This window comes from Cetorhinus maximus, chromosome 15, assembly GCF_964194155.1.
Source record: "Cetorhinus maximus chromosome 15, sCetMax3.hap1.1, whole genome shotgun sequence".
Classification (NCBI taxonomy): Eukaryota; Metazoa; Chordata; class Chondrichthyes; order Lamniformes; family Cetorhinidae; genus Cetorhinus; species Cetorhinus maximus.
In genome coordinates this window covers 64,087,643-64,113,918 of record NC_135893.1, presented here as the reverse complement: position 1 = coordinate 64,113,918, position 26,276 = coordinate 64,087,643, and the positions used below count along the sequence as shown (strand labels likewise).

The window sequence follows — 26,276 nt, the reverse complement described above, 5'->3', positions numbered from 1 at the left end:
GTGAGGCACTTTTTATTCCAATATATTGCACCAAAAATTGTACTTCAACCCATACATTCAGTTTTATGGCAATATGCTTCGTGTAAGATATTCTTAATTTACAGCTTCAAATTGCTTCCACTACCAACCGTTACCATCAGCGCTTCTCATTAGAATTGTCCAACTCAACACAACCCAAGCTTGGAGCAGCAAAATCATTGCTGTCTTTGCTGGCTGCTTTTCATAATTCAAGTGGGCCCAATATAAAAGTCTCACACATTCATCTACATAAAGAAATCTCTTGAATAAAACTGTTGGCATGGCGATTTGGAGTTACATTGCAAGATCACATCTATGTCACTATCTGAAAACGAGCTCAGAGTTGCAATCAGAAGAGATGGGAAATACTCGAGTCCTGATTAGAATGTCATTTCCAAAATATATTCAACAACGAAGCACTTTGCTAAACAGGTCAATTGCTGAATTGCCCTAGATATAGAAAAGGGATGTTCAATAGGTTTCATTTCCATTTTGAACACATAGATCAAACATGTGCTCAGCTCAAAGCAGCAGTGTCACTCTGTGCTGGTTAACGAAGCTCTAAAGCACAGCGCTGTATACAACTACTTAGAAACATTTTCATCTCATGTTTCCGTTACACTAATACCAGATTTGATTTTTTAAAAATAAAGCTGCATCAATAACCACAGCATTGCTCAAGAACAGAACCATATCTATCCAAACAGTAGCACATTCAATTCCACAAACTCAAGACCACGAGAGAAAATCCCTGCCACGTACTTGCCACGTTAAACTCAAGATTTTCCACGACCAGTCATATTGCAGTTTATGCACAGCCACATATCACAAATGAACGATTGCTAAATCATCTATTTTCATAATGTTGGTTGATGGTCTAGAACACCAGAGAGAATGCCCCTGTTAAAGTAGTGCCGTGGGATTTTTTATTGCCACCTATGAGAGAAGACGTTGGCTTAAAGTCTCATCCAAATGACTGCATCAATGACAGTGCAGCACTCTCTCAGTACTGCATAGGAATGTCAGCCTGGATAATATACTTAAGTCTCTGAAGTGGGACTAGAACCCCCAACCATTTAACTCAGAGCTGCGAGTGTTAGCTATTAAGTCATGCCTGACAGGAGAACAAAGCAATGGAAAGGGTACACTTTGAGGCACTTAAAGTGGAAAGAGAAGTACAGAAGCAAGGCAGTGGGGTTTAGAGAAAAGTTCCAGAGAGTAGGGCCAAGACAGCTGTGCATACTAATATTTTATGATATGTTTAATACTTACGGCACCAGCTTAGTCTAGTGTTTAATTATCTGCTAACAGTGGCCATATACCAATAATATAGGGAGTGATAGTAGACTACTACTATCCTTACAGGACTAAGATTCATGCATTTATTATTGGGAGCGAGGGGTAAAGATATGGATACCGACATATGCATGGAAAATTACACGATGCCACAATGTTCTTCACTTAATTATAAAGCACTGCCCAAGATAATCCAACTTGAAAAGACATTTTTTAAAAAGATCAAGCTACCATTTAGTTTAATTACTGAGCTATAGTAACACATGGCTTGTGTTTGTTTACATATAGAATCATCTGCTAACTACAGGGGCACAACGGAGGACCGAAGACCCAGGTTTCACAGCAGGTTGAGGTCCGAGTTCAGAGCCAGCTTCAAAGTAGCCCTTGAAAGGGAAGGATGCGCAGTCCCAACTGTCCACATTGGGACGTTGGTGGATATGTCCTGATACTTTCTATGTGATATCACACATTACAGCAAACAGCGCCCAAATTGGTGTTATCAAGCCAGTTACACAAAGGGCAGCAATCAAATAATAATACCTTAGCGTTACTAAAAGTGGAAATTCAAATCTCAACAACCACCCCATCCAAGTCTTGGTCACACCTGTATAGTTTAACAACAATGAAACAGCAGATACCACAACTAAACTGCTTTTAATATTTGCACTGCTTTGGGAGACTGGCACCTGTGAGCCACTGCTTAGCATTTACATGACTAAGTCAGGCTCTCTTATCCTGGTTGCATAAACTAACAAAAAACTTGGTGGATGGTGTAAGGAAGTTGGATTAAACAGCGTAAATACTGGAAGTTAGCTGACAGACACTGGCCTCCAAGAGCCCATACTTAAATAGCAGCAATATAAAATAGTTCTATGCTTTAATGAATCACAGCCGTCAAGGAGAGTCAAAAGCTGTTCTTCTTTGCTTGTATTTCCAGCACTTCCTAGTTTCATTCCAAGTGAGGATTTGATCAAAGAATGTGCTTTAGGATTAAACGAAAATATTTCTTAAATCATACAGCTTTATTCACAAGTGGACAACGGGGAAAACATTGTGGCTGGAGTAGGCAGAGACCTTTATATCTAAACAATGGGGCCTGGGCCTCACGTTAGGAGAAATGACTGAAGATATGGTCAAAAGGGCAGGATTGAAAAAGAGGCAGGTGATAGGTTGGAAAACAGAGGGCTTTTAGGAGCAAGTGCTAACAAGTAGAGGTGAGACAACTATACATGCTAAGATTTTGTGATGCATCTAATTCTAATGACAGCAGTTTTTTCTAACCTTTCTTTGTCTACCAACAGCAAAGGTAGAGATATACCAGTAATACAGGACACCATCCTCTATCAATAGCAGCTGCTTAGTCTTGCTATTATACTGACATTACAGCAAAAATACAACCACCACCTTGATTGTTTCTAACTACTGCACAATGTAATCCCATTGCCCCTTTTTAAAACCCATTTACCCCAATTTGGAAATTTGAAGCATGAATTTCACATTCTGCATTCAACTGAACTTTGGCACTAGTATAAATATTGAGACAACAACAAAAAAGGTGATACTGATATCTCACCAACCTTTGAAAAGTGGGCAATAACATCAAACTAATGTTCACTGCAACAATGAAATTCAAAATAAAGAATCACAGAATTATAGAAAGTTACAGCACAGGAGATTGTCACTTGGTCTGTCAGCCTGTGCTGGAGAAAAGAGGAGGGAAAATATTCAGACAATGACTTGCATTTAGCCTCGAAGCAGCATTAACATGGCAAAACATCCCAAAGCATTTCAAAGGAATGATCATCAGACAAAATTTTTCACTGATCCATTTGTGGAGATGTGAAGATAGATGAACAAAAGCTTGGTGAAAGAGCTAAGGTTACTACACTGCCAACTGCCTACACTCTCTGGTGTCTACAGTACTAGGGGCAGCTCTGGCTCCATCAACAAGATGCACAGAATCAAGAAAGCAGCCTTCAGTCATGTTGGAGATTTGCCAGTTAACGAGACACATCCGGCATGCCCGCATTTCGATCCATTACATTCCATATTCAAAGGAACTTGGAAAGTTGCATCCAGCTGGTTGAACTAGAGAGAATGAAATAAAGTACAGGGAGCTGCAACAATTCCAACTAAACTAATCACAGGGTGCTAAACTTGCTCACACTTTGGTCCACTGTATTATTCAGGTGCTGTATTCTACTGCTCTGTACTGCTAGCAACATTATGAGACACACTTTGTGGGTCTCAGAGCCAAGGGATAAAATTGTAACCATTTCACAATGATAAAAACCAGAATTCATCTGCAAGAAAGCTCCCTGGTGGTTTAGTAACACATCATGCTAGATTGATGAGGAATAATTCCCTGCAGAGATGGTGAGCAATGCAAGGGGAGGCTGACGAATGGGGATCATGGAATACTTGGCACAAAACCTAAGCTGCTAAAACTTGAGAAGCGTGTCTGTGAGATAAAGAGTCATATGAAGTATCTAATCAAGAGACGATGAGATCGGGAGAGGGGACAGGGGGAAGAAACAGAGACATATGACAATGTGATTAAGGAAAGATGAGATCGGGGGAATACGGTGGAAAGATCCAATTAAAAACGAAGCAGCTGGTCAAGTGAAATTTTTGTAACTGTATAAATTGGTCAAACATTGTACTGTAGAACCCCTACTCATGTTGAGTGTGGCTTCTCCTTGCAGGCTCATGATAAAGGTCGCTTGCTTGAACAAGACGTCCAACTCTCGAGGCATTTTTGGGTACTGGGGCAAGTCCTCACCCTTTCAAGCAACAAACAGATTCTAGAATTTTAAAACAATTTCATTCATAAAAGGCAAGCCAAGAAAACAAGGGAAACTGGTATATTCCCAATAATAGGGACAAACACCTTATTTGGTCAAAGACAGAGTTTGTGGGTTCGTGCTGCATTCAAGGAGGCAATTATCTAGACTGACCTCCCAATGCAGCAGTGAGTGCTACTGCATTATCAGGAGAGTAGTCCTTTGGACAGGATGTTTAACCTAATTCCAGTGAATGTAAAAGGTCCCAAGGCATTATTCAAAGAGCACGGAGCCCTCCCAGTATCCTGGCCAACATTCCTCCCTCAAACAATGCCACACACACAAAAAGAGAGATTAACTGGTCATTCATTCTTCATTGTTCACATAACAGCTGCTACATTCGCCTATATCGCAATGGTCAGTGAACTTCAAGATAATTACTTGTAGATAAGATGTTTCCAAGAGACATTATTTAAATGCACATTTGCTTCTTTTCCAGAATGCCTGTACTCAATGAAGATTTAGATATAACTGACCCTCCATCTGTAAAGTGGCAAACGGAGAATGAAAGATAACATGATGGGTTATCTAATTTGGAAAATTTATGTATATATTACTGAGTACATAAGCATATTTATTAGGTACAGGATTTAAGAAATGGAATTTTATTTAAATCTGTGTATTGCATTTAATATCTGAAAACCTCAATCTAAAATTAGATTTAAAAAACTCCCAGAGAGCTCATCAGACAAAGACACCATCTGCTCTGGTACTAAGCCATATCGACCAGGAAGCTCCAGCTTCAAATTTGGCTTTTTCACTCAGGAAGCTAACCTTCTAACCCTAGACTAGCAAGTTGTAGGCAGGTTTTCCAGTCCTGACAAGCACACATGTGGGCACAAGGGGCAAATGGGACCAAACTCAAGAATACATCCACCACATGGTTGAAATCCATCACAACTGCCTTCCAGGAGGGTCCATAGCCAAAGCACTAGAAAATTACCAGCATCTCCAGACCTATGCTCTAACATGAGTCACTGCTTTTAAGAGAGTTGCGGAGAAAAGAGTATTTAAAAAAAAGTCAGGTATATGTATTAGAATTTTGGATTGCATGTATTAATGTACAGGTATTATAGAATCTCCATGGCACTACTCACTGCAAGTCAAAAGTTGTGATGTCAGAAAAGACAAAAACTATTTACCATGTGACACACAATGTATTATTCTGCTGTTAAGGGCCAGGTATGCAGCATTTAATTGTTTAGCATTCATGAAATTAATTCTTTGATGATTAGTTGTTAGCTAATTGGGTCAATTGGAGGTCATCTGCCTTTTTTTAAAAAAAAGGTGCAATAGCCAAGGTCAATCAGAAACTACACATACATTCTAATGATTGGAATGCTTGGAACAATTATTTGTTATTGTGGAGGAATTGTTCTGTATATTCCAAATTTTACTTTTTCTTGAAAGATGCAAAATTTGCATTTAGGAAACCGTGACAACTAAATGTGACACACACTAAATGCACCATATTACATATACAAGGTTGGACAAGTGGGACGCATGCCCACCCCTCAATTGTGTTCTTCCCTGGGGCAGGTCCTACTCAAGTCTCACATGAGATCTTAAGCCCATTGATATCGTTGCTTATTTTTCTTATCTTTGGGGTGCCTTCTCCTAGTTGGGCTGCAACGAAAGGTAAAAGAGCCCCACTTACAAATGTGGGGTGGCCACCTGGATCTATAAGACTCAAGTACCTCTGCTGGATGTTAATCCACTATAGAGTCAGCACTCCAGTCTCCGCTCACCAGGGCTGTCTGGAGCGAGCTCAAACCCAACTCTGACTCAAGAAACGGGAATGTTACCACTAAGCCAATGGTTTATTCCTGATTATGCACATGTTTTATTTTGAAATATTTATTTTGTTCCACTTACTTTGCAGTATCTTTAATGTTTGTAAACTTTGATCAAATTAAATTCAAATACAGAGAAAAAAGCTTTGCTCTGCATCTAATAATGCCATACATAATCTGAAAGTGCTTGAGGCAGATAGCGAGTGCCCGAATGGGAAATGTTGCACTCCCAGGACTAACATCAATCACCTCAAAGAGCACAATCCCCACAATAAAAAATTTGAAAGTTATTCTTGCAATATAGAATATGTAATCCACCCTCTCCTTTTCAAGTTATTTTACACAGCTTTATTGATTGAAAATGTATGTGTTCTAAGGTAAAAAAAACTCAAAACAGCAAAAGTGAAAATATTGTGTAATTTTAAGAAAATTACAACTTTCCTATCTCCATACCTGCATGTATGTATCAACGTTGAAGTAAGGCAAATGCAGAATGCACAACACAAAAGCCCCAAGACAAAGCAAATAGTTATCTCTATCCAAATGGTTCTCTTAAAAAGAACAGTGTACAACAAACAGTCTGAACTGGTAACTGAGCCAATGTTCCCTTTAAGATGAACACTCCCAGTCGCAGGGTGCCCATTAAGTGCTGCAGAGTACTAAAATAGTAAAGTATGTGCACTGCAGATTTCTAGACAGATCACAGTGCTGGGTCAATTTAAAGGACAAAACTGCATGCAAGAGTGCTGAGCTAGCAACCTCCAGCTCCCAGAAGCTGGCTCCATTTGCCGTTTGGCACTGCAGCTTACGGTAACTCCCTAGTTTAGGTCTCTGCTGCAAACAAGCTACTGTAAATGAAGGCTGATTGTGCAACGAATGGAAGTAAACAAGCTACCTCCAAAATTCTTGTTGCACTGAGCTAGCTCTATGCTCCATGCAGCTTGTAGCACACACACAAAGATTTAAATATAAACCTCACAATGACTTAGATGGGGAGCTTGTCAATAAAATTGCAAAACTTACCTTGTCTCTTGTCCATGAGTCCCCAGAAGTACAGCTGAGGCGTGACGTGCCTTTAGGGGAAGTCTCATTAACAAACTCAAAGAACTTGCTGCACTCTTTGGGCCTCACTCTGCAGACCTGCATGCACGCTGTTTTTACAAAATGCTCTGCAGCTGCTTTGCCTTTACAATGCTTTCTCCTTCACCTCCCCTTCTCTCTGCCGTCTGACACAAGCTGATGGTAATTTGCTTCCTTATGTTAAAAATACTCCTGTTTCCAACTGCACCAGCATCAGTCCTTCCTTTCAACTCAGCTGCCATAAGCTGAGTAGAAGCTGCAGCAATAAACCAGTTTCAACTATGACATCACACAGGAAGTTGGAAAGATGCCAAGACAAGAAGGCTATAGAGGTATGATTTTTTTTAAATAACACACCCAAGTGTCTAAACGTGACTGTGATCTTTACGTAGGTGGCTTTTTGAGGCTCTCTCTCCTATTTAAACATAAAAAACAGGATTATATGCAGCTGGGTTCTGAAGGAAATGTTTTATTGAACGAAGTACCTCTGCACAAATGTATGGCTGCTCTTATCCAGCAACTGCCATCAATGGCATATTGTTAACCACAGAATATTACAGCACAGAATGAGGCCATTCGTTCCAAAATGCCCATGCTGGCTCTTTGAAACAGTTCTCCAGTCACACTCCTGTTCTTTCTCCATAGCTCTGCAAATTTCACCGCTTCAAATATTTATACAATTCTTTTTTGAATATTACTATTAAACCAGTTTCCAACCCACTTTCTGATTGTTTTAATCTGTAATGCACTATGTGCTGCGTAAAAAAAATTCTCATCTTACCTGTCTCTTATGCCAATTACCTTAAAAGAAGCAAGCTTGATACCTCCATTAATGTCTAGGACCTGACTCTTTAAAAAGAGTCCCTAGAGTTAATGTCAAAAGCAGTGCACAATGTGTGTCTCCCGTCTCCAGTTTATTGGCCCTCAGACAGCCTGTTTAAGATCAGTAACTCAAAAATGGGAAAGTGGCGCTTGTACTTTGGGTATCCATTTGAACACTACATCCAGCCCTTTGCCATCAACCTAGCAACACCTTAACACTGCAACAGCAATACTATGATATGGCCACAATGAACAAGAGAGAAACAGAGGCATTGGTGGAATCATGCCCAGTATAGGCATGTCATAATATGAACTTTCAATCGATACTTTTAAAAAAGGATGCAAAAAAGCTGTTAAGATGGCAGCTGCAAATCATGTGACTTTTTGAATTTGGACTCCAGACAGTATCAAATCTCCAGTGAGTACCTAATTAAATATGGACATAGATGAGAGTACCTCACAGCCATCTGTGGAATACACACATCTCATTGTTTAAGGATGGGCCAACACCTAACAACTATGGAGTTTTCAGACTGCCTGTCTCCATGTTCCTCCTGGACAAAAGATAGAAACTCAATAGCTATCAACTTCATGATGGCCTCCCCCATTCAAACTAGACTGGGTGGGCCTCAAGTGTTAACTCTGCAGTCATGTGATCAAAATTGATCTCAGAGACTGCACCCTTATTACCCTAGGACCCAGCAGAACGATCAGTCAACAGCCAATTGAGAACGAGACATTAAAACTGGCTGCAAGTCATCAAACATTTAATCTGTTACAGTTTCAAAGTTAACCTGAGAACTAACTTCCTAGATATTCAACTACAAGAAACTTCACAACCTGCTATGAACCCTTTGCTTTACAAAATCCTCATTTCAATTTTAAATCATCAAATTCATTCAAGGAACCACAGGCCTGCTACTTGAGAGACTAGAAATTGTAAATCAGAGACTAAATTAACTGTAATCTGTAAAAGTGAACTATCTTTATCTGTATCCAATCTTTGAGAGAGTGCGCGTGTGTGTGTGTGTATGTATGCAGGAGACCGAGTTTATGACATTGCGTGAATTCAGGGTAAGTGCGTGAGATTGCCTTTATATTTAATTCATGAAAGCTTGCTGCTGAATTATTTAATTTGAATACACACTCCAAGGAAAGAAAAGACATGCTTTTTTCTATACAAAATATATTGATTTCGGGCAGTAAGGCAGCGCATATATTCTGTCTGTGACATTGGGTACTCCTAGGCCTTACTAAAGAAGTAAAAACGACACATGATCCGTACAACAATTCAAAATACCCACCTATAATACACAAGCCTTTCCCCTTAGGCTTATTCCAATGCTGCTCAATAATGACTTCTAGGAGGATGGAGCTGAATCTCATTCCTGCTCTTTCACTGCTTTTGGGTAAAGTAGCCTGTTGCATTTGGCAATAGTCCTGCTAAGCTCAGGAACTTCCCAAAGGTAAAGTCCACATCCTGTCCCTAATATGCTATAGTCACTTTGTACGATATACAAGCTGAGCTTACATTTCCCTCCCCATACTAAGAATACCAATCATTTGTGTTTTGATCTTTATTTTTATCTGGCTCTGGTAGGTTCCCCTGAAAATATCTTAATCATTTTTCCTTCTAAAATGGAGGGAGAAAATATGAAAGGGTATGTTTTTTTTTTGGAAAGTACATTTTATCCTGGCTGGAGCAAAAATTTAAGTTACTTGGTATAGAAGGTTATCGGGGGTAGATGGAATGTGGAGGTGAGGCCACAGTTAGATCAGCCTACTGCTGCTCCTAATTCATATGTTTGTTTGTATTTGCTGAGTAGAAGTTTAACTGAATTTAACGTTTCATTTGCCCCAAAATTATTAATTTGATCAAAATAATTCCTCTAAAGAATCTACTTTTTGGTATAGGGAAGAATTAGCAACTGGCTATAAAGAGCTAGATGGGACAAGTATTAGATGATGAAACACGCCTTGAGAGCTATAATTTAACTGAACAACAGCCTAGTTGGAAAGCAACATTTTTGAACCATAAGTTAACAAAGCATTTTAAGCAATTGTAATAAACAAGACACATGGTTAAACGGTGCAACTTGAAACAACAAATATGGAAAAGGCAAGAGTTAACAACCTGACTGCGCATCCACAATGCAATGTAACTGGAAAGGCAAACGTTAATATTTCATTACATCCTAGATAGTACATCCTTTGCAAAGGATGTTAAATCTTGCATTCCAAATTCCAGGTCGAGTACCACTCATATTTTTGATACTTCTGGTCCTGGCTGCACCAGATGCCATTTTAGTGATGTCATTGGTGTGGGTGTTGGGAGTTTGCAATTATAGAATATAGAATAGGTAGATCGTGATGTAATGCTAATTTAACTCTCGTGGTGCCATATTCGACCTCGGCGCTCCAGCTAACATCCTCTCAATCTCACACAGCCGAACATGATTCAGCCCCATCGCTGGCTAAGGTCTCAGTTATGGCCGCTCAATGATGGAAAATATCATCTCTTTCATCAGGTCAAGGAAATGCAGATTTGCCTGTAACCCACCAGTTAGTTCCTGCTGTTTCCAGTTATACACCAGTGGTGCGGTGAAATATATTTGGGTGATGCAGCTGTCATGGTTGAATATTTGGTGGTGTGCACAAGCTGTGAAATGTGGATGTGAAGCTTGCAGCATTCCTAAGTGTGAGGGTGAGGTAAAGCTGTGAATATGAGGTATGAGTGGCGATCGATGGGAGATTGTTGGCAGTTGAGCGATGGAGGTGTGCATTGAACAAAGCGTGAGGCTAGCAGTGCATTTGATTATGGAATTTAAAGTCACATTTACTGACCTTGAACACTTGGTAACATTTCTAAACTCCTTGCGGCCCTGTATCCATGTCAGCGGGGCTAAATAGCTACTCGCTCCCGCTGTCTTTGCAGTGTCTGTCTGAAGGGCCTCCGAGCCTCCTGTGGACAGAGGATCTTTATCCTGTCCACCTCTTACACAAGGTCTCTAATGCTGCATCAGAGAAACTTGGAGCCCACTCCTCCCCGGTTATGCCATAGTCACTCTTCCCATAGCACAGACACTCTTCCCACAGTCAATTCCAGCACCTGCTCCAGCCAAAATGCACCTCCCTTTAAGTCAGGCGGGCTGACCTGAACTTGTGCTAACTCTCTCAATTTTGCACTCCTTGCTCAGACATGCAACCACTCAACAGTGCACTTAATGCTGGGTGCAGACTGTAATCGTGTAATGAGCAGGCAACACAAAATTTGCATGTTGCCTGCATGAGAAGCAACAGGTAAGGGTGAATCGTGCATTGCGATCTCCATTCCTATTTTCAGGCCTTATCCAGTAACAGGAAAAGGAGCAGGGAATTCTCTTGGTGACCTGGTCAATATTTTTCCATCAATCAGCACCATCAAAACAAAAACTGATTAAGCTAATCATTCATTTCATGACTGCATTTTAAAGTACTTAATAAAATTGAAGTACTTAAAATGCTTAATTTGATAATCAGGTTCAATACAAATGGAAATAATATTTTGGCAATTTTTTTTTCCCAGTAATTGTGGTTTAAAATTCCCTCCCAAAAGTACAATAAAACAAGATAGAGTTTACACCATCAAGGTGATGCATCACATTAACATCTGGACTGCACTACATCTGGATATGCTTTGGAGCATCCTGAATTTGTGCAAGCTACTAAATAAATGCAAGTTCCTTCTCTGTTTCTTTCTTTCACAACATGATCAAAGGCAGGATTTCCTCTGCACAGGTTCCTGATCTCCATGCCAAGCTGGAAGATCTGCCAAGATTCTACCATAGAGTGTGTATGAGAAAGGGGAGAGAGAGAGAGAGAGAGGGGGGGGGGGGGGGGGGGGGGTGAAGAAAAAGGAAATCATTCCATACACTCCTTACCAGCACCTAAAATGGTAATGTCTTGGGCCATTATTGCCCGTCTTGCCTGCCTGCCCTCCTAGATAGGGAATGGTGCTGTTGAAACAGAAGCAGGCAATGAGGATGACATATAAAGGAAGGAAACAGGATGTGGTCCAGGGCTTGTATACCACCCATTAATAACACTGGACTACTCTTAAATTGTGCAGTTAAAAAGCAGCATGCAGCCTCAAATTAATTTTGCTATTACTCCTGATCCACATGCACACAAAATCCCCTGTGTTTCCATATTACTAATTATACCGCAATGATAGATTTTGACGAGAAGAACCCTACAAAAACCCCAATGCAAATGTAAATCATACAATTGAGATATTAAAAAGGTATGAGGATACTATAGCATGCTACGTTAATAAGTTAGTAATCCAAAGGCCTGGACTAATGATCCAGAGACATTAGTTCAAATCCCACTATAGCAAGCTGGAGAATTTAAATTCAGTTAACAAAAGTCTGGAATAGAAAGTTAGCCTTAGTAATTATGACCACGATAGTAGAGGATTGTTGTAAAAAGCCACCTGGTTCAATATGTCCTTTAGGGAAGGAAATATGCCGTCCTTACTCAGTCTAGATATATGAGACACTCCGGACCCTCGGCAATTTGAGTGAGTCTTAACTGTCCCTTGGGGTGGCCTAGCAAGCTTCTCAAATGTCTTCAAAAAGGCAATGCACCAGCGCCTTCTCAAGGGCGGCTAGGAATGGTCAATAAATCCTGGCCTTGCTGGCGATGCCCGAATCCCATGAATGAATTAAAAACAGTACCAGTGTTAATTAAACAACCCCTCACTCCGCCAGTGAGTAGCTTCGACAAGATGCAATGTAGGAACTCACCAATATCTCCCAAACCAAGAACCTCTACCACATAGAAGGACAAGGGCAACAGGTGCACCCCAACTTCCTCTCCAAGTCACACACCACCTTGCTTAGAAAGATACCACTATTCTTTCATTATCTCCGAATCCTAGACTCCTTACTACAACATTGGCATCTACCTGGCAATGTGGAAAATTGCCCAGGTATGCCCTGTACACAAAAAGCAGGACAAATCCAACCTGGCCAATTACTGCTCCATTAGCCTACTCTCGATCATCAGTAGTGATGGAAGGTGTCATCAACAGTGCTATCAAAAAGTACTTGCTTAGCAATAACCTGTTCTCTGATGCTCAGTTTGGGTTCTGCCAGGGTCAATCAGCTCCTGACCTCATTACAGCCTTAGTTCAAACATGGAGAAAAAAGCTGAACTCCATAAAGGAGGTGAAAATCCCTGCCCTTGACATCAAGGAGCTCAAGCAAAACTGGAGTCAATGGAAATAAGGGGGGAAACTCTCTGCTGGTTGGAATCATACCTAGCACAAAGGAAGATGGTTGTGGTTGTTAGAGGTCAGTCATCTCAGTTCCAGGACACCAATGCAGGAGCTCCTCAGGGTAGTGTCCCAGCCCAACCATCTTCAGCTGCTTCATCAATGACCTTCCTTCCATCATAAGGTCAGAAGTGGGGATGTTCGCTGATGATTGCACAATGTTCAACACCATTCATGGCTCCTCAGATACTGAAGCAGTCCATATCCAAATGCTGCAAGACCTAGCCAATATCCAAGCTTAGGCTGACAAGTGGCAAGTAACATTCACGCCACAAGTGCCAGACAATTACCATCTCCAACAAGAGAAAATCTAACCATTGCCCCTTGACATTCAATGGCATTATCAACGCTGAATACCCCAGTATCAACATCCTGGGGATTACCATTGACTAGAAACTGAACTGGACTAGCCATATAAATATTGTGGCTACAAGAGCAGGTCAGAGGCTAGGAATCCTACAGCAAGTAACTCATCTCCTGACTCTACAAAGCTTGTCCACCATCTACAAGGTACAAGTCAGGAATGTGATGGAATACCCTCCACTTGCCTGGATGAGTGCAGGCGCTCAACACTGCAGGCGCTCAACACTGCAGGCGCTCAACACTGCAGGCGCTCAACACTGCAGGCGCTCAACACTGCAGGCGCTCAACACCATGCAGGGCAAAGCAGCCCTGCTTGATTGTTTGTGGATGGGGTGCTATTCACTCCCTCCACCAGCAACGCACAATAGCAGCAGTATGTACCACCTACAAGATGCACTGTAGGAACTCACCAAGGCTCCTTAGACAGCACTCCCCAAACACAAGACCATTACTGTCTAGAAGGACAAGGGCAGCAGATGTATGGGAATGCCATCACCCGAAGTTCCCCTCCAAGCCACACACCACCCTGATTTGGAAATATAATCGCTGTTCCTTCACTGTCAATGGGTCAAAATCCTGGAACTCTCTCCCTAACTGCACTGTGGGTATATCTACACCACATGGATAGCAGCTTTTCAAAAAGGCAACTCACCACCACCTTCTCAAGAGCAATTAGGGATGGGCAATAAATGCTGACCTAATCAGCAATGCCCTCATCCCATGAATGAATAAGTGTGGGTGTATATTTTCAACATGGACTGCAACAGTTCGAAAAGATGACTCACCACCATCTTCTCAAGAGCAACTAAGTATGGGCAATAAATGCTGGTTTTGTTAAAGAGACCCAACCCAAGAATGAATAATTTTTAAAAATCACAAATATACAATACCTGAGTATACGCAAATGTATGTGTAAACACCTACGACACTATAGTTTGATGCACTGAGCAATTTTTTGTACTGTGCACAATTTTCTAACATCTGTGGACAACATATTTGTTAAAGATTATTGAAAATGCCTCAGAAAGTGATATAGCACTGTCCATGAAAACTTTCAATACCAGTGTACAAACTGCAGAATACTAGACAGGAGAATATGGATGAAAAAGGTTCAATAATTTTACCAACTGCTCCTGGGTCATATTTAAGGATTTTGGTCTCTATGACAACAGAACAGCAGCTGTGAAAGGGTACTGATCTACCTACCCTTCTGATGACAATGGAAGTTTAGGCAGAGGTGGGGGTGGAAATTGGGGAAATTAGGGGGGGAAAAAAATCAGCCAGTGTTCTCACCGATGATCATGAGCCAGCAACACCTGTTAGAAAAAGTGTGTGAATGTCAGACAACAACAAGATCTGTTGTGATGCTCTCCATGGTAAAAGGTTTGGTATCAAAGATGCCATGAGATGATCAGCAACTTGGTCAGGATATTGGAAGGTACCAAGAATCATCGCCTTCAGGCGAAGAGACTCAGCTATCAAAATTACCTTTCCCCATCTTCTGTGCTATACACTTTTATGTTTCTCGAGGATTAAATCCTACTGCAAGTGGGATACCCTGCTTGCAAAGAATGCCTTCCTTGGTGGAATTAAGGGAGGAGGAGAAACATACATGTTTGTCATTATTACAGTGTTGCCACTAACACCCAGACTTAAGTTATGTTCCAATAGTCCCAGTCCTAGCTACCACAGGAAATAAAATCACAAATAAGAAACAGAAGGCTGCTGGAAATACTCAGTAGGTCTGGCAGCATCTGTGGCAAGAGAAACAGAGTTAATGTTGAGTCAAATATGACTCTTCTTCAGAACCAGAAAATTGCAACCTTACCATCAGTAAACTACTCATCAAATTTTCATCAAACCCAAAATATACACCACTGGAACAGAAAGTTCCATCTGCTGTCCATCCACCCTACCCTCTCTCATGGACTCTAGGCTTCTGCGCACAAATAAAGGGTGAAAATGGATTAAAACAGGTACAGGAATTTCAACAGATCTTTATAACAGATTAACTAAATCTATAAAAATCTCAAGGAAATGGTACATCATCATCTCCAGTTTGCAGGAAGTAGATGCCGACAGCCCATAAATATAGGATGAAGCTTTTTTTTATTATATAACACATCCTGTTGACTTCATCCTACTTATCCAATACTTCATCTTTCTCACATCTATCAAGCTGACTCTTCATGCACCTGATTCTTAAAGTGTGCAAGGGGTTCCCCCCTACCCCATTTTCCATTGGCATAAATTCTGCTGCTGCTTGCATTATCTGAGCATTAATTCTTCATGCTGGTTTAGATAAGGAGCCACTGCTTGTTATTCACCAACCCAGAAAACTAAATCAATCCCATCCTCGGCCAACATTCCAGAACAGTTTAGAACAGATTGCTCCAAAGCAATTGGAAGTGGGAGCCCTTAAAAGACTTTGCTCTCCCCAACCAAGATTCAGAGGTCAACTGCAGCATTCCTCCTGCTGCCCAGCCAAGAACAACTAATGCAGTGCAGTGCGGCAATCCAAACTGGGACTTTCTGGTCTATAAAGGCCCAGTTTAACTCTGCCTTTACCAACAGAGGCATAAGGGGGGCCCAGTACAGTTAGTTTATATTGATAAATAAATATATCCAATATAAATATTGGATTGGATTTTCCAGCAATTCAAAGGTCCAAAAATCTAGCCCATCCTACAAGGCTTTGCAGCACTTATTTAAGACAACTTCCTCAAACCTTAGTTAGGAAGACCAGACGCATTGGCTCAATCAAAACAATTCCAGTTTTGACAGGAATTAAAAAGAAATACCAGACATGCACAAGTTAGCCAAAAAGAAAGATTTTTTTAATGCTTCAGGCAGTACCCTTCACCAGATGGTTCTGGTGAAAGGCCCAATCAAAATATTAACCTGTTAGTTTTGTGCATGACAGGCCTTTATTTCATTTTTGCAGGTTATCTTTCTACCTCCAGTTTTGACATGTCTGTCCTGAAATGCTGGTTCATAAATAACAGCAAGAGGGATGCCCAAACTTCTGGTCAATTTGTCACATACACGCCATAGCTTCAATCATATTAATATAATTCAATTTACAACACCTATTCTCTGTACATCATAATTTCATAGGTTGGAAGTCTACTCACTCTAACCTTTGTTGCAGAATATTAAAAGTATTGCACTAGAGCTTTTCAGGGAAGTCAGTTGGTTGGCACACTTGGTACAAAATAACAAGGTGTGGAGTTTGCAATTTCCCACATAGTACGTTTCAATCTCAGATGTATCAGGAAGGATAAGAGCTGAGCAACAGATAAATACGTGCCCGAGGAAGGAAGGACTGGGCAAAAATCAGAAGGACCAGCCACTGGCTTCAATTACCTATTCATTTCCAAACAGGTCAATTGCATGGCTGCATACAGCAGAGAAGACCCAAGCTACAATTGGATAGTCAATCGGAGCTCTTTGTTGTCCAAATACCAGTTCATTTTCCCTGCTGACAAAAAGTTCACTTGTTCTAAAATAAAAAGATAGAAAAGTAGGTTTGAAAAGCCCCCAGACTACCTGGGAATTTTGAAAAATTTGCTCGACACCAGTTGCAGTTATGCTGCAGCAGGTGTGATACTGAAGCTGTACAAAACACTACACTCGTACAAGCAAAGCTTGCTTTGATTCCAAGCTAAAAATCAGCTGGCAACTATCGCAAGCTGCATAGTATAACAGAAGTACATGTATATGCTCAGTCATTTGACAATGGTTTGTTTGAGGTGTTATAGTTCACCCAGGAAGCCCAAAGCGCTGTGGCAACATGTACTTCTACATGTATGTTGTAGTCTAGAGCTATCCAAAGGGATGGTAGAGGCTCCAACTTCCTTTCCATCAAATGGCTGACAAGGAATCTCTTACTATCTGCCATTGCCATGTGTTGGAAGGATTGTAAGTTGATACTCTGTTTGGCCGTATAATGAACATACATCTGTTGGCCATCAAGTCCTGGGGTGGGACTCAAACCTGGAGCCTCTGGTTCAGAGACTACCCACTGTGCCACAAGATTTCATACACAGGTATATCAAGGTAAAAGATAAACTGATCCTGCAGCAATTCTGTACCGAACAGGTTACGACAATATCATACTGCCGTAGTTTGGCCAGGCTTTGGCCAAGGCCCCAAGTTCTGGAACTCCCCCATAAACTTCTCTGCTGCTTTCTTTCTCTCTCTCTCTTCCTTTAAAAATTTCCATAAAACCTACCTCTTTGGTCAGGTTTTTGGTCGTCTGCTGCGAATATCTCATATGGCTCAATGTCAAATTTTGTTTGATATTGGTCATGTGAAGTGCCTTGGAATGTTTTACTTTGTTAAAGGGTCTACATAATGCAGGTTCATGTTTGTACATCTTAAAAATCCCTCCCAACATATAGGGTTTTGAAAAAAATCATGAAGATGCAAAACATACATTTCTACAAACGCCACACCGAACCCTAGGAGAAGCATATATTTTATATTTGCCCAAGAACTACTGTGCTCTGATGCATAATGCAGTATTCAAATGAATGCTATTCTGGAACACAAGTCACTTTTTTTTTTACAAAATATCACTGTCAATAGCAGCAATGGCAAGTAAATGAGGCAACATTTCCTCTAGAAAGAAAGGTTATCCAGATTTCCTTCTATATTCATTCATGGGTGCAAGCTCCGCTGTCAAGGCCAGCATTTATTGCCCATCCCTAACAGCCCCTATGAGGGTGGTGGTGAGCTGCCTTTTTTGAACTGCTGCAGTCCATGTGGTGTAGGTACACCCACAGTGCTTCTTGGGAGGGAGTTCCAGGATTTTGACCCAATGGCAGTGAAGCAACGCCGATACGGTTCCAAATCAGGATGGTGTGTGGCTTAGAGGGGAACTTGCAGGTGGCAATGTTCCCAAGCATCTGCTGCCCTTGTCCTTCTAGGTGGTAGAGGTCATGAGTTTGGAAGATGTTGTTGAAGGAGCCTTGGCAAGTTGCTTCAGTGCGTCAGTGGTGCAGGGAATAAATGTATAAGGCAGTGAGTGGGGTGCCTATCAAGTGGACTAATTTGTCCTGGATGGTGTTGAGCTTCTACAGTGTTGCTGGAGCTGCACTTATCCAGGCAAGTGGAGCGTATTCCATCATGCTCCTGACTTGTGCCTTTTAGATGATGGACAGGCTTTAGAGAGTCAGGAGTTGAGCTACTCTCCACAGAATTCCCAGCCTCTGACCTGCTCTTGGAGCCACAGTATTTATATGACAGATCCAGTTAAGTTTCTGGTCAATGGTAACCCCCAGGATGTTAATAGTGGGGGAGTCAGCAATGGCAATGCCGTTGAACATTGGGGGGCGGGGGGTGGTTTCAATTCTATGCTTAGCACTTGTATGGCAGGAATGTTATTTTTCTCCTCCAAAAGGCATCACTGCCCATTTTCTGGCAGTGTCCTGGCTGAAAACTGAGTAAACTCACACAGGTCAGGAATGCACTTGCAATCATAGTAGTCAGTGTGGACTTTGCCCAGCCTTTTGGGGAAAACCTGCAGCTAAAACAAAAGTTGTAGTTTGCAATTTTTGTGCACAGCTTTTTGACATCAGATTCTATAGTACTGCCCCACACTGCAAGTGGGATGAACTCCAGCAGTATCACTCAACTTGGGAGCTTTGGTCCACTGAATCATTATTATGGCAATGCATATTTAGCAATGCTGTAATCTTCACACATGAAGCAAACTAACTCCAAACATCAGCTTATAATGCCCAGTTTACTGCAGCAAAAGGTTGCAGGATTATATTTCCGTTACACGATAAATTACCTGTTCTACATCAGCACTCATCTAAACAGAATACCCACCTATAGAGGAATCTTCACATCACTGTCTATCCAGCGATACTCCAAGATAGCAGGCTGCTGGTTCCAAATGCTCAATGCTTCCCCATATTAAACATATGCATGTGCAGGAAATGCTTAACATACACACTTCAACTCGTAATATTGGAAAATTCAGGATAGCGGGTTAAACATTCTCCTTGCAACAGAATGATGGGATGGAAGTTGCTGGTGTCAGCTGTGGCTCAGTCCAATTCACTCTCCTGCTCACTCTCCTTACCTTTCTCTTTTTAAATTCGCCTTTCAACGGTTCTATCAGTTCTGCTTCAACAATTCCAATTACTAATCAACTCCTATCTAAAGAGGTTGTTTTCTAACCATCCCTTTAATTCTTTTTGTCGTTAACTTAAATTTGTGCCTATTTGTTACTGTCTCACCTACCAGTGGGAATAAGCCATCACCAATAACCTCAAAGACCTCTATCCTATCAGATCAGCCCTTAACTTTCTCATGCCCAGTAACAAAACAAAGTCCTAACTTTGCAAATTGTCATTGAAGGAAAACTTGAGTTTATATTAGTACCTTTAGCATAGTAAAACCACCCAAGGTGTTTCAAAGAACGAAGAACAAAGAAAAGTACAGGACAGAACAGGCCCTTCGGCCCTCCAAGCCTGTGCCGATCATATTGCCTGTCAAACTAAAACATTTTACACTTCCAGGGTCCATATCCCTCTATTCCCATCCTATTCATGTATTTGTCAAGCTGCCTCTTAAACACCACTATCGTACCTGCTTCCACCACCTCCTCTGGCAGCGAATTCCAGACACTCACTACCCTCTGATTAAAAAACTTGCCCCGCACATCTCCTCTAAAGTTTTCTCCTCTCACCTTAAATCTATGTCCCCTAGTAATTGACTCTTCCACTCTTGGAAAAAGCTTCTATCTACTCTGTCCATGCCACTCATAATTTTGTAAACTTCTATCAAGTCACCCCTCAATCTCTGTTGCTCTAGTGAGAACAATCCGAGTTTCTCCAACCTCTCCTCATAGCTAATAACCTCCAGACCAGACAGCATCCTGGTAAACCTCCTCTGCACCCTCTCCAACGCCTCCATATCCTTCTGGTAATGTGGCGACCAGAATTGCATGCAATATTCCAAGTGTGGCCTAACCAAGGTTCTATACAGCTGCAGCATGACTTCCCAGCTTTTATACTCAATAACCTTGCCGATGAAGGCAAGCATGCCATATGCCTTCCTGACTACCTTATCCACCTGCGTTGCCACTTTCAGTGACCTGTGGACCTGTACACCCAGATCCCTCTGCCCGTCGATGCACTTAAGGGTTCTGCCATTTACTGTATAATTCCTACCTGTATTAGACCTTCAAAAATGCATTACCTCGCGTTTGTCCGGATTAAACTCCATCTGCCATTTCTCCGCCCAAGTCTCCAACCGATCTATATCCCGTTGTATCCTTTGACAATCCTCTTCACTATCTGCAACTCCTCCAACCTTATTGTCGTCTGCGAACTTACTAATTAAACCAGTTACATTTTCTTCCAAATCATTTACGTATACTACAAACAGCAAAGGTCCCAGCACTGATCCCTGCGGAACACCACTAGTCACAGCTCTCCATTCAGAAAAGCACCCTTCCACTGCTACCCTCTGTCTTCTATGACCAAGCCAATTCTGTATATATCTTGCCAGCTCGCAGGAATGTAATCAGACAAAATTTAATTTTATAGCCATATAATTAGGATTAGCGACCAAAAGCTCGGTTTAAGAGCAACTGGTTGAACCATTTAATAGTTGGCATTGCTTTTAGATCGGTCTCATTTAGGCTGCAGCCCAGCATATCCTACAGACTGCCATCTAATGTAAATGTGGGAGACAGACACACACACACAAACAAACAAACAGTTCACTCAAAGTTAACTTGTTTTCTGTTGGCAAATCTGGAGTTCCCATCAGATTTTTTTTTGGTAGCCTTAATTTTAGATGCTGAGCATGTGCTTCAATGATACAAGCCAACCTTGCTATGTATCATTTTATTTATCTACACTTTGATAATTAATAAATGTTGTCATAGCTATCCCCAAACACAAGGCATACCATTTTAACAGCAAAGGAAACAGCCTTTGAAAGAAACTGAAAAAGTTCAGGCGATTTCCCCACACACCACCGTGAAGGATGTGTCAAAACACAAGGCTGGAGCACAGCAGTTGTCACCTAAAACTCATCGCCTGTCAGCTATTACACGTCATTAGCTGTAACTCACCTTATCCACCAGCATTTTCCATACATGTTATCCAAAAACAAGCTGGTTTCAGCTGCTGAGTAATCCAGTACAACTGCAAAGTGGCCCCACACCCACACATCAGACAAGCAGAGTTAATTACATCCTGCTGCCTTCCTTCAATTTCTGTGATTTAAGACACTCCTCTAATTAATCCAAATTGGATTCCATATAGTTCAACAGCAAATAATAAACTGCATTTATAATGACACCTCTTAATGTACAAAAGAGGCCCAAGACACTTCCCAGAAACATCAACATACGGTAAAGTGATTCAAGTAAAGTTGGAACATTATAGCAGCAAGTGCAAGGGACCTCAGACCGTCATCTGAAGTCCCTTCAGCATTTAGGCTGCCTTAGGTCAATTGTATAGCCCAAGATATTTACAGCTCCCCTTCACTCAGCAGACTTGCTGCTTATTCCCTGTGTCTCTGACCCTGCCTGTCTACAGGATGTTGCGATCACTGCTATTCTGTCTCACCTTCTTGATTTCTTGATTTCCAACAAATAAATTACATGCTAATATTAGGGGACAGAGCTGTTCCAGCTACTGCAGAACAAATCAAAATACGATGGACTTTAAGTTCCTGGCACACTGCAAGTGGCAGGGGGTGGGGGGAGGTGTGTGTGTGGAGGCGGAACACACAGGAAATCCGGATGTAAGTGCATCAGTTTATCACTGGCTTTTTAACTCAGCCACTGCATTACTATATCATTCCCAGGTTTCCTGACCAATTAACAATGAGTGAGTATGATGACAACATAACTTGTTTCAACTCCAGTATTTAAAGGAACATTCCAAACAAGCAACTTGATGGATTTTGGAGCTGGGAGCACAACAGGAGGGATTGCCAGAATGGAGTTCAGATGTTCAAAAGCTGTGTTTTGTTTTTGTGACATCTCCCTGGATATGATGGTAGGGGCTGTATGGGCTGCAGGGAGAAAGTCTTCCATGCTGCTAGGAGGAAGAAGTCTACCAATGGAAAAAATAAGGTATGGCTCGAGGTAGCAGAGGAGATCAAGACCAGGACTGTGGTGCCACACTTGTGATTCAATGTTTAAAGCAGTTTAATGGCCTAAGCAGGACAGGAAAGGCGAGTACATTCATCTACATCCTGATATATCATCACAACCCCCAAACTCTGCTTCCTCAAGCCTACTCCAGCAAAGCACTCCTCACAAAAACATACCATGCAGGTACACCATCTTTCTCTGTTCATGGACTTTCCTCACATCTGTCTATCCACCCAGCCTCATCTTTCTGCAATGTCAATCTTCTGCCTCGGTCCCCTCAACAAATACACCTCATCCATTCGTTCAACGCATACCATTAATCTCACTCATAGCTCTCTTCTTTCCCTCCTTCAGGAGAAAAGAGCACAGGACAAGAATGAGAGGCAGAAAACTGGAGGTGGCCCTCCAGTCATATCTCAACTGATAGCTGCAGAGGAGGCGGTGCTGGACATCAGCAGAGTCTTGGCATGTTTGGCCACAGGAGATGGGGAGATAAGGGCCACCCAGCTATCTGGTGACAGAATTAAATATCAGATAGCCACATGGTGTACAATACTTACTCATTTGACGTCAATGATGGACGAAATATGATCATGAACATAATGACCGCTTAGAACATGTACCTTGGCAGTTCTAATTCATGTCTTTAATCTCCTCCATGGCCATTAAGCATCCCACAGGAGGTGGCCCAGGATGATAACAACTCCTTCTCTGAACAAATCATTCCTTCTGAGTTTGCATACAGTCACAGGTCTCATGCAGGCCATACACCAAATCAGATACTCAAACTTGGCTGTATCCAATAAGCCAAACATCACACATCACAAGTGAGCAAAAGTAGATGGTGTGGAGAGTCCACATTGCAGGCCTCATGATGCTCCAGGCTCTGCTCAGCTGGACACAGGTGCTTTACTTTGGGGCTGTCAATTGACAGGGTATTTCTGCAGCGGCAGGAAAGAGTATGAGATATATATTGGCAGGTATTCCAGCCACACAGTGCACACTTGCAAAGAGATTAGAGGAGTCCGTCTCTAGCATGAGTGGTACAATGTTGTCGTCCCTTGCGATGATATTTTCTTCCATGGAAAAAGTGGCTATATGCATGGAGAATCAAACGCAGAAATCAAACAAGTGTATGCAGGCCTTCACAAATGGCTTGTAAACTATGAATGCCATCTTAAATAAGATGCATGAGATCCTAACTTTGGTCGTTCATTGTCCCACTGATCTCCAACAAAATATTCTCCAACTCATTGTTAGCAGAGAAATTAGTATGGGCAACAAGAGGGATGATGGTGAAAGGAGATATAAAAGTGGGCATTTGGCACAAAGTACTTCCACTTCTCACCCATTACTCTCCACACCACCCTCACGGTGCCTAATGCTGCCTCGTGACCTGGTGACCAAAGATTGCTGACTCTGCAAATGTGCAGGTCAGCAACCTTTACCAGGGTCCTCATAGGCTCCAAAACTCAGAGGACATCAGCAAAGTGCTTCTCAGCAATCAGAGCAGAGACTGAGCAGTTTACCTCTAACTCTGCTAAAGCCGCAGGGTCTCCACCAGGTAGAAGACCTAAGGAGAGGAAGAGTTGTAATTGCCCAAGGGTATGCACATGGGGATGTGACACAATGTTAGATTGGTTATTTTTGAGCCACCTAAGAGTTTATTTTCCCACCACTTTCACAAACTGTTCAGTTTTGGTTGCTGGCAGATAAGTGGCCTTTTCACTTGCGCTGAATGTTAAGACATGAATTGATGTTGTGGGGGGGGGGGGGGGGGGGGGGGGGGTGGCAGTTGCTGGTTGTGAAAGGGATGCTTGGTTGTTTACAGGACAGCTTTGTGTTGGGGGAATGGTGGGATAGATAGTGAGGGGTGGAATGGCTTTTACGGTTGTCAGATGTGTGGAAAGGTGGAATGTAACTGCGCCTTACAGTGATGAGGGCATTTCCTGCAGCTGTTGGTGGATTGTCATATCACGTCCCACCTCCTCCTCTTTCTCGGAATCGTCTGTGTCCTGCATTTTGTTCTTCCTGCAGACCAAGCCTCTCTGTTGTGCAAAGCTGTACAGAGCATATCACATCATAACCATTCTGGAGATGTGCATTAAGATGCAAAGGGATTAGGGAGCGTGGACTGCTGCGGTGGACTGAAGCATCATGGCAGCTGCCCAGGAATTTTGCAGACAGCTGCATAAACATCTTTTTGGGGTTGCACACCAGCTGCACATTGAAACCCTGGTGGTTAATGAACACTACTGGGTGATCTTGGAATGCCTTAATTTCCACAGGTGAACATTTGATGATGCCTGCCACCTGTGGGAAGCTACAGCCACAAACCTGAATGCCTGCTTATTTTGACTGGTGTCATTGTAGGCAAATTGACATAATTGTAAGCCCTGCCAAACAAGCCTTCAGTCATATGTGTTTGGGTGCTGTTGACAGTGCAATTCTACAAGTGTCTCCAGAACAGCTCTGGAAGAAGCGAGAGGCAAAGAGATTAAGGATGGCGTTGACTTTTGCAGCCACTATTAAGGCATGGCCACCAGTTTCACTTGGCATCAGACCTTATTACAGAGTTTGCAAATATCCGACACCACCTGAGACAGGACCCTGAGCCTCCTGAGACACTAAAGTCCTGACGTGTCAAGAATACTTATCCTCTGTCTGTTGACCCTGTATGCTAAGTATGGCTTTCTGTGAGCTGCAGCTCTCTCCTGATCCCATCTTGCTGTGAAACTGCAGGCCTTGAGGAGCAGGCAGTTGCTGCTCTTACTGTTCTTCTTTATGCTGGTCATCTTGGTCCTCATCCGAGGTCCAAAGTAATGCAACATAATTGGCACCCATGCTGATCTAATGGACCAAAGATCTCCAAAGAGCAGATCGGATATATGAACCTTCAAAGTAATCAAAGTTACCTGTCAGCACAAGTACTGTGAACAAAGCCTTTCACACAAGCAAGCAAGAAAGCAGCTGTGATGCTTCAGTACTTATCAGCATATTTCTTTGTAATGTCTTTAGATTCCTCAATTGCCACTGCACTCTCGCACTCTCATCTTGCTGGCAAGTTCCAGGGATCCCAGGAAACCCGTGGACCCAAATAAAATTGCAAAAGCCATATTAATATCGTTGTAGTTGACAATTAACATATTGAAATTGACAAACTGCCTCTCCTGAGGGGGACTGTTTCATGCAGCCTGATGCACTGCAGTGAAATGCAGAAGTCAGCAGGATGGAGCCAGCTTCCCAACGCACTGTCAATTTTCCTGGTTTTAACCTCATCCCCCCACTGCTCCCAAACCCACATGCTTCTGCACATTAAAATTCAGCTCATACTTTGCAATGTTCAGCTCCATAGGTTCATCGGCTATACTGCAAGTACTGGATACTGTAAGCATAACGAGAGGCTGCTGATCTGAACTTTTGTTGGCATGGTTATCATTCTAGTCTTCTACAACCAGTAAGTGTTAAATAATTCTAAATAATAACATACCAATTTTGAGAGTGCAAGATGCAAGTTGCAAGCTGCCAAGACCTGCGTGAAACCTAGTCAGCAGAAAGTGTGGCTGTTGGACCTATGTTCTGTTACCTGGCAACATAAGTGCTAGAACATTAAG

General features: G+C 42.0%; 1 protein-coding gene across 4 annotated transcripts in view; it reads right to left on the bottom strand.

Moving 5' to 3' along the window:
• Positions 1 to 26,276, bottom strand: part of LOC144690765 (dual specificity mitogen-activated protein kinase kinase 3-like) — a 104,355-nt gene that overhangs the window by 73,961 nt on the left and 4,118 nt on the right. For 2 of the 4 annotated variants that reach the window (XM_078558574.1, XM_078558573.1), the window contains exon 1: positions 6,974 to 7,287. The exons of 1 other annotated variant lie outside the window; for it this stretch is intronic. In XM_078558574.1, the coding sequence (XP_078414700.1) occupies positions 6,974 to 7,041 (68 nt within the window). In that variant the 5' untranslated portion in view covers positions 7,042 to 7,287. Of the gene's footprint in view, positions 1 to 6,973; positions 7,312 to 26,276 lie in introns of those variants that run through there. One more of the 4 variants, XM_078558571.1, reaches the window with a different exon arrangement.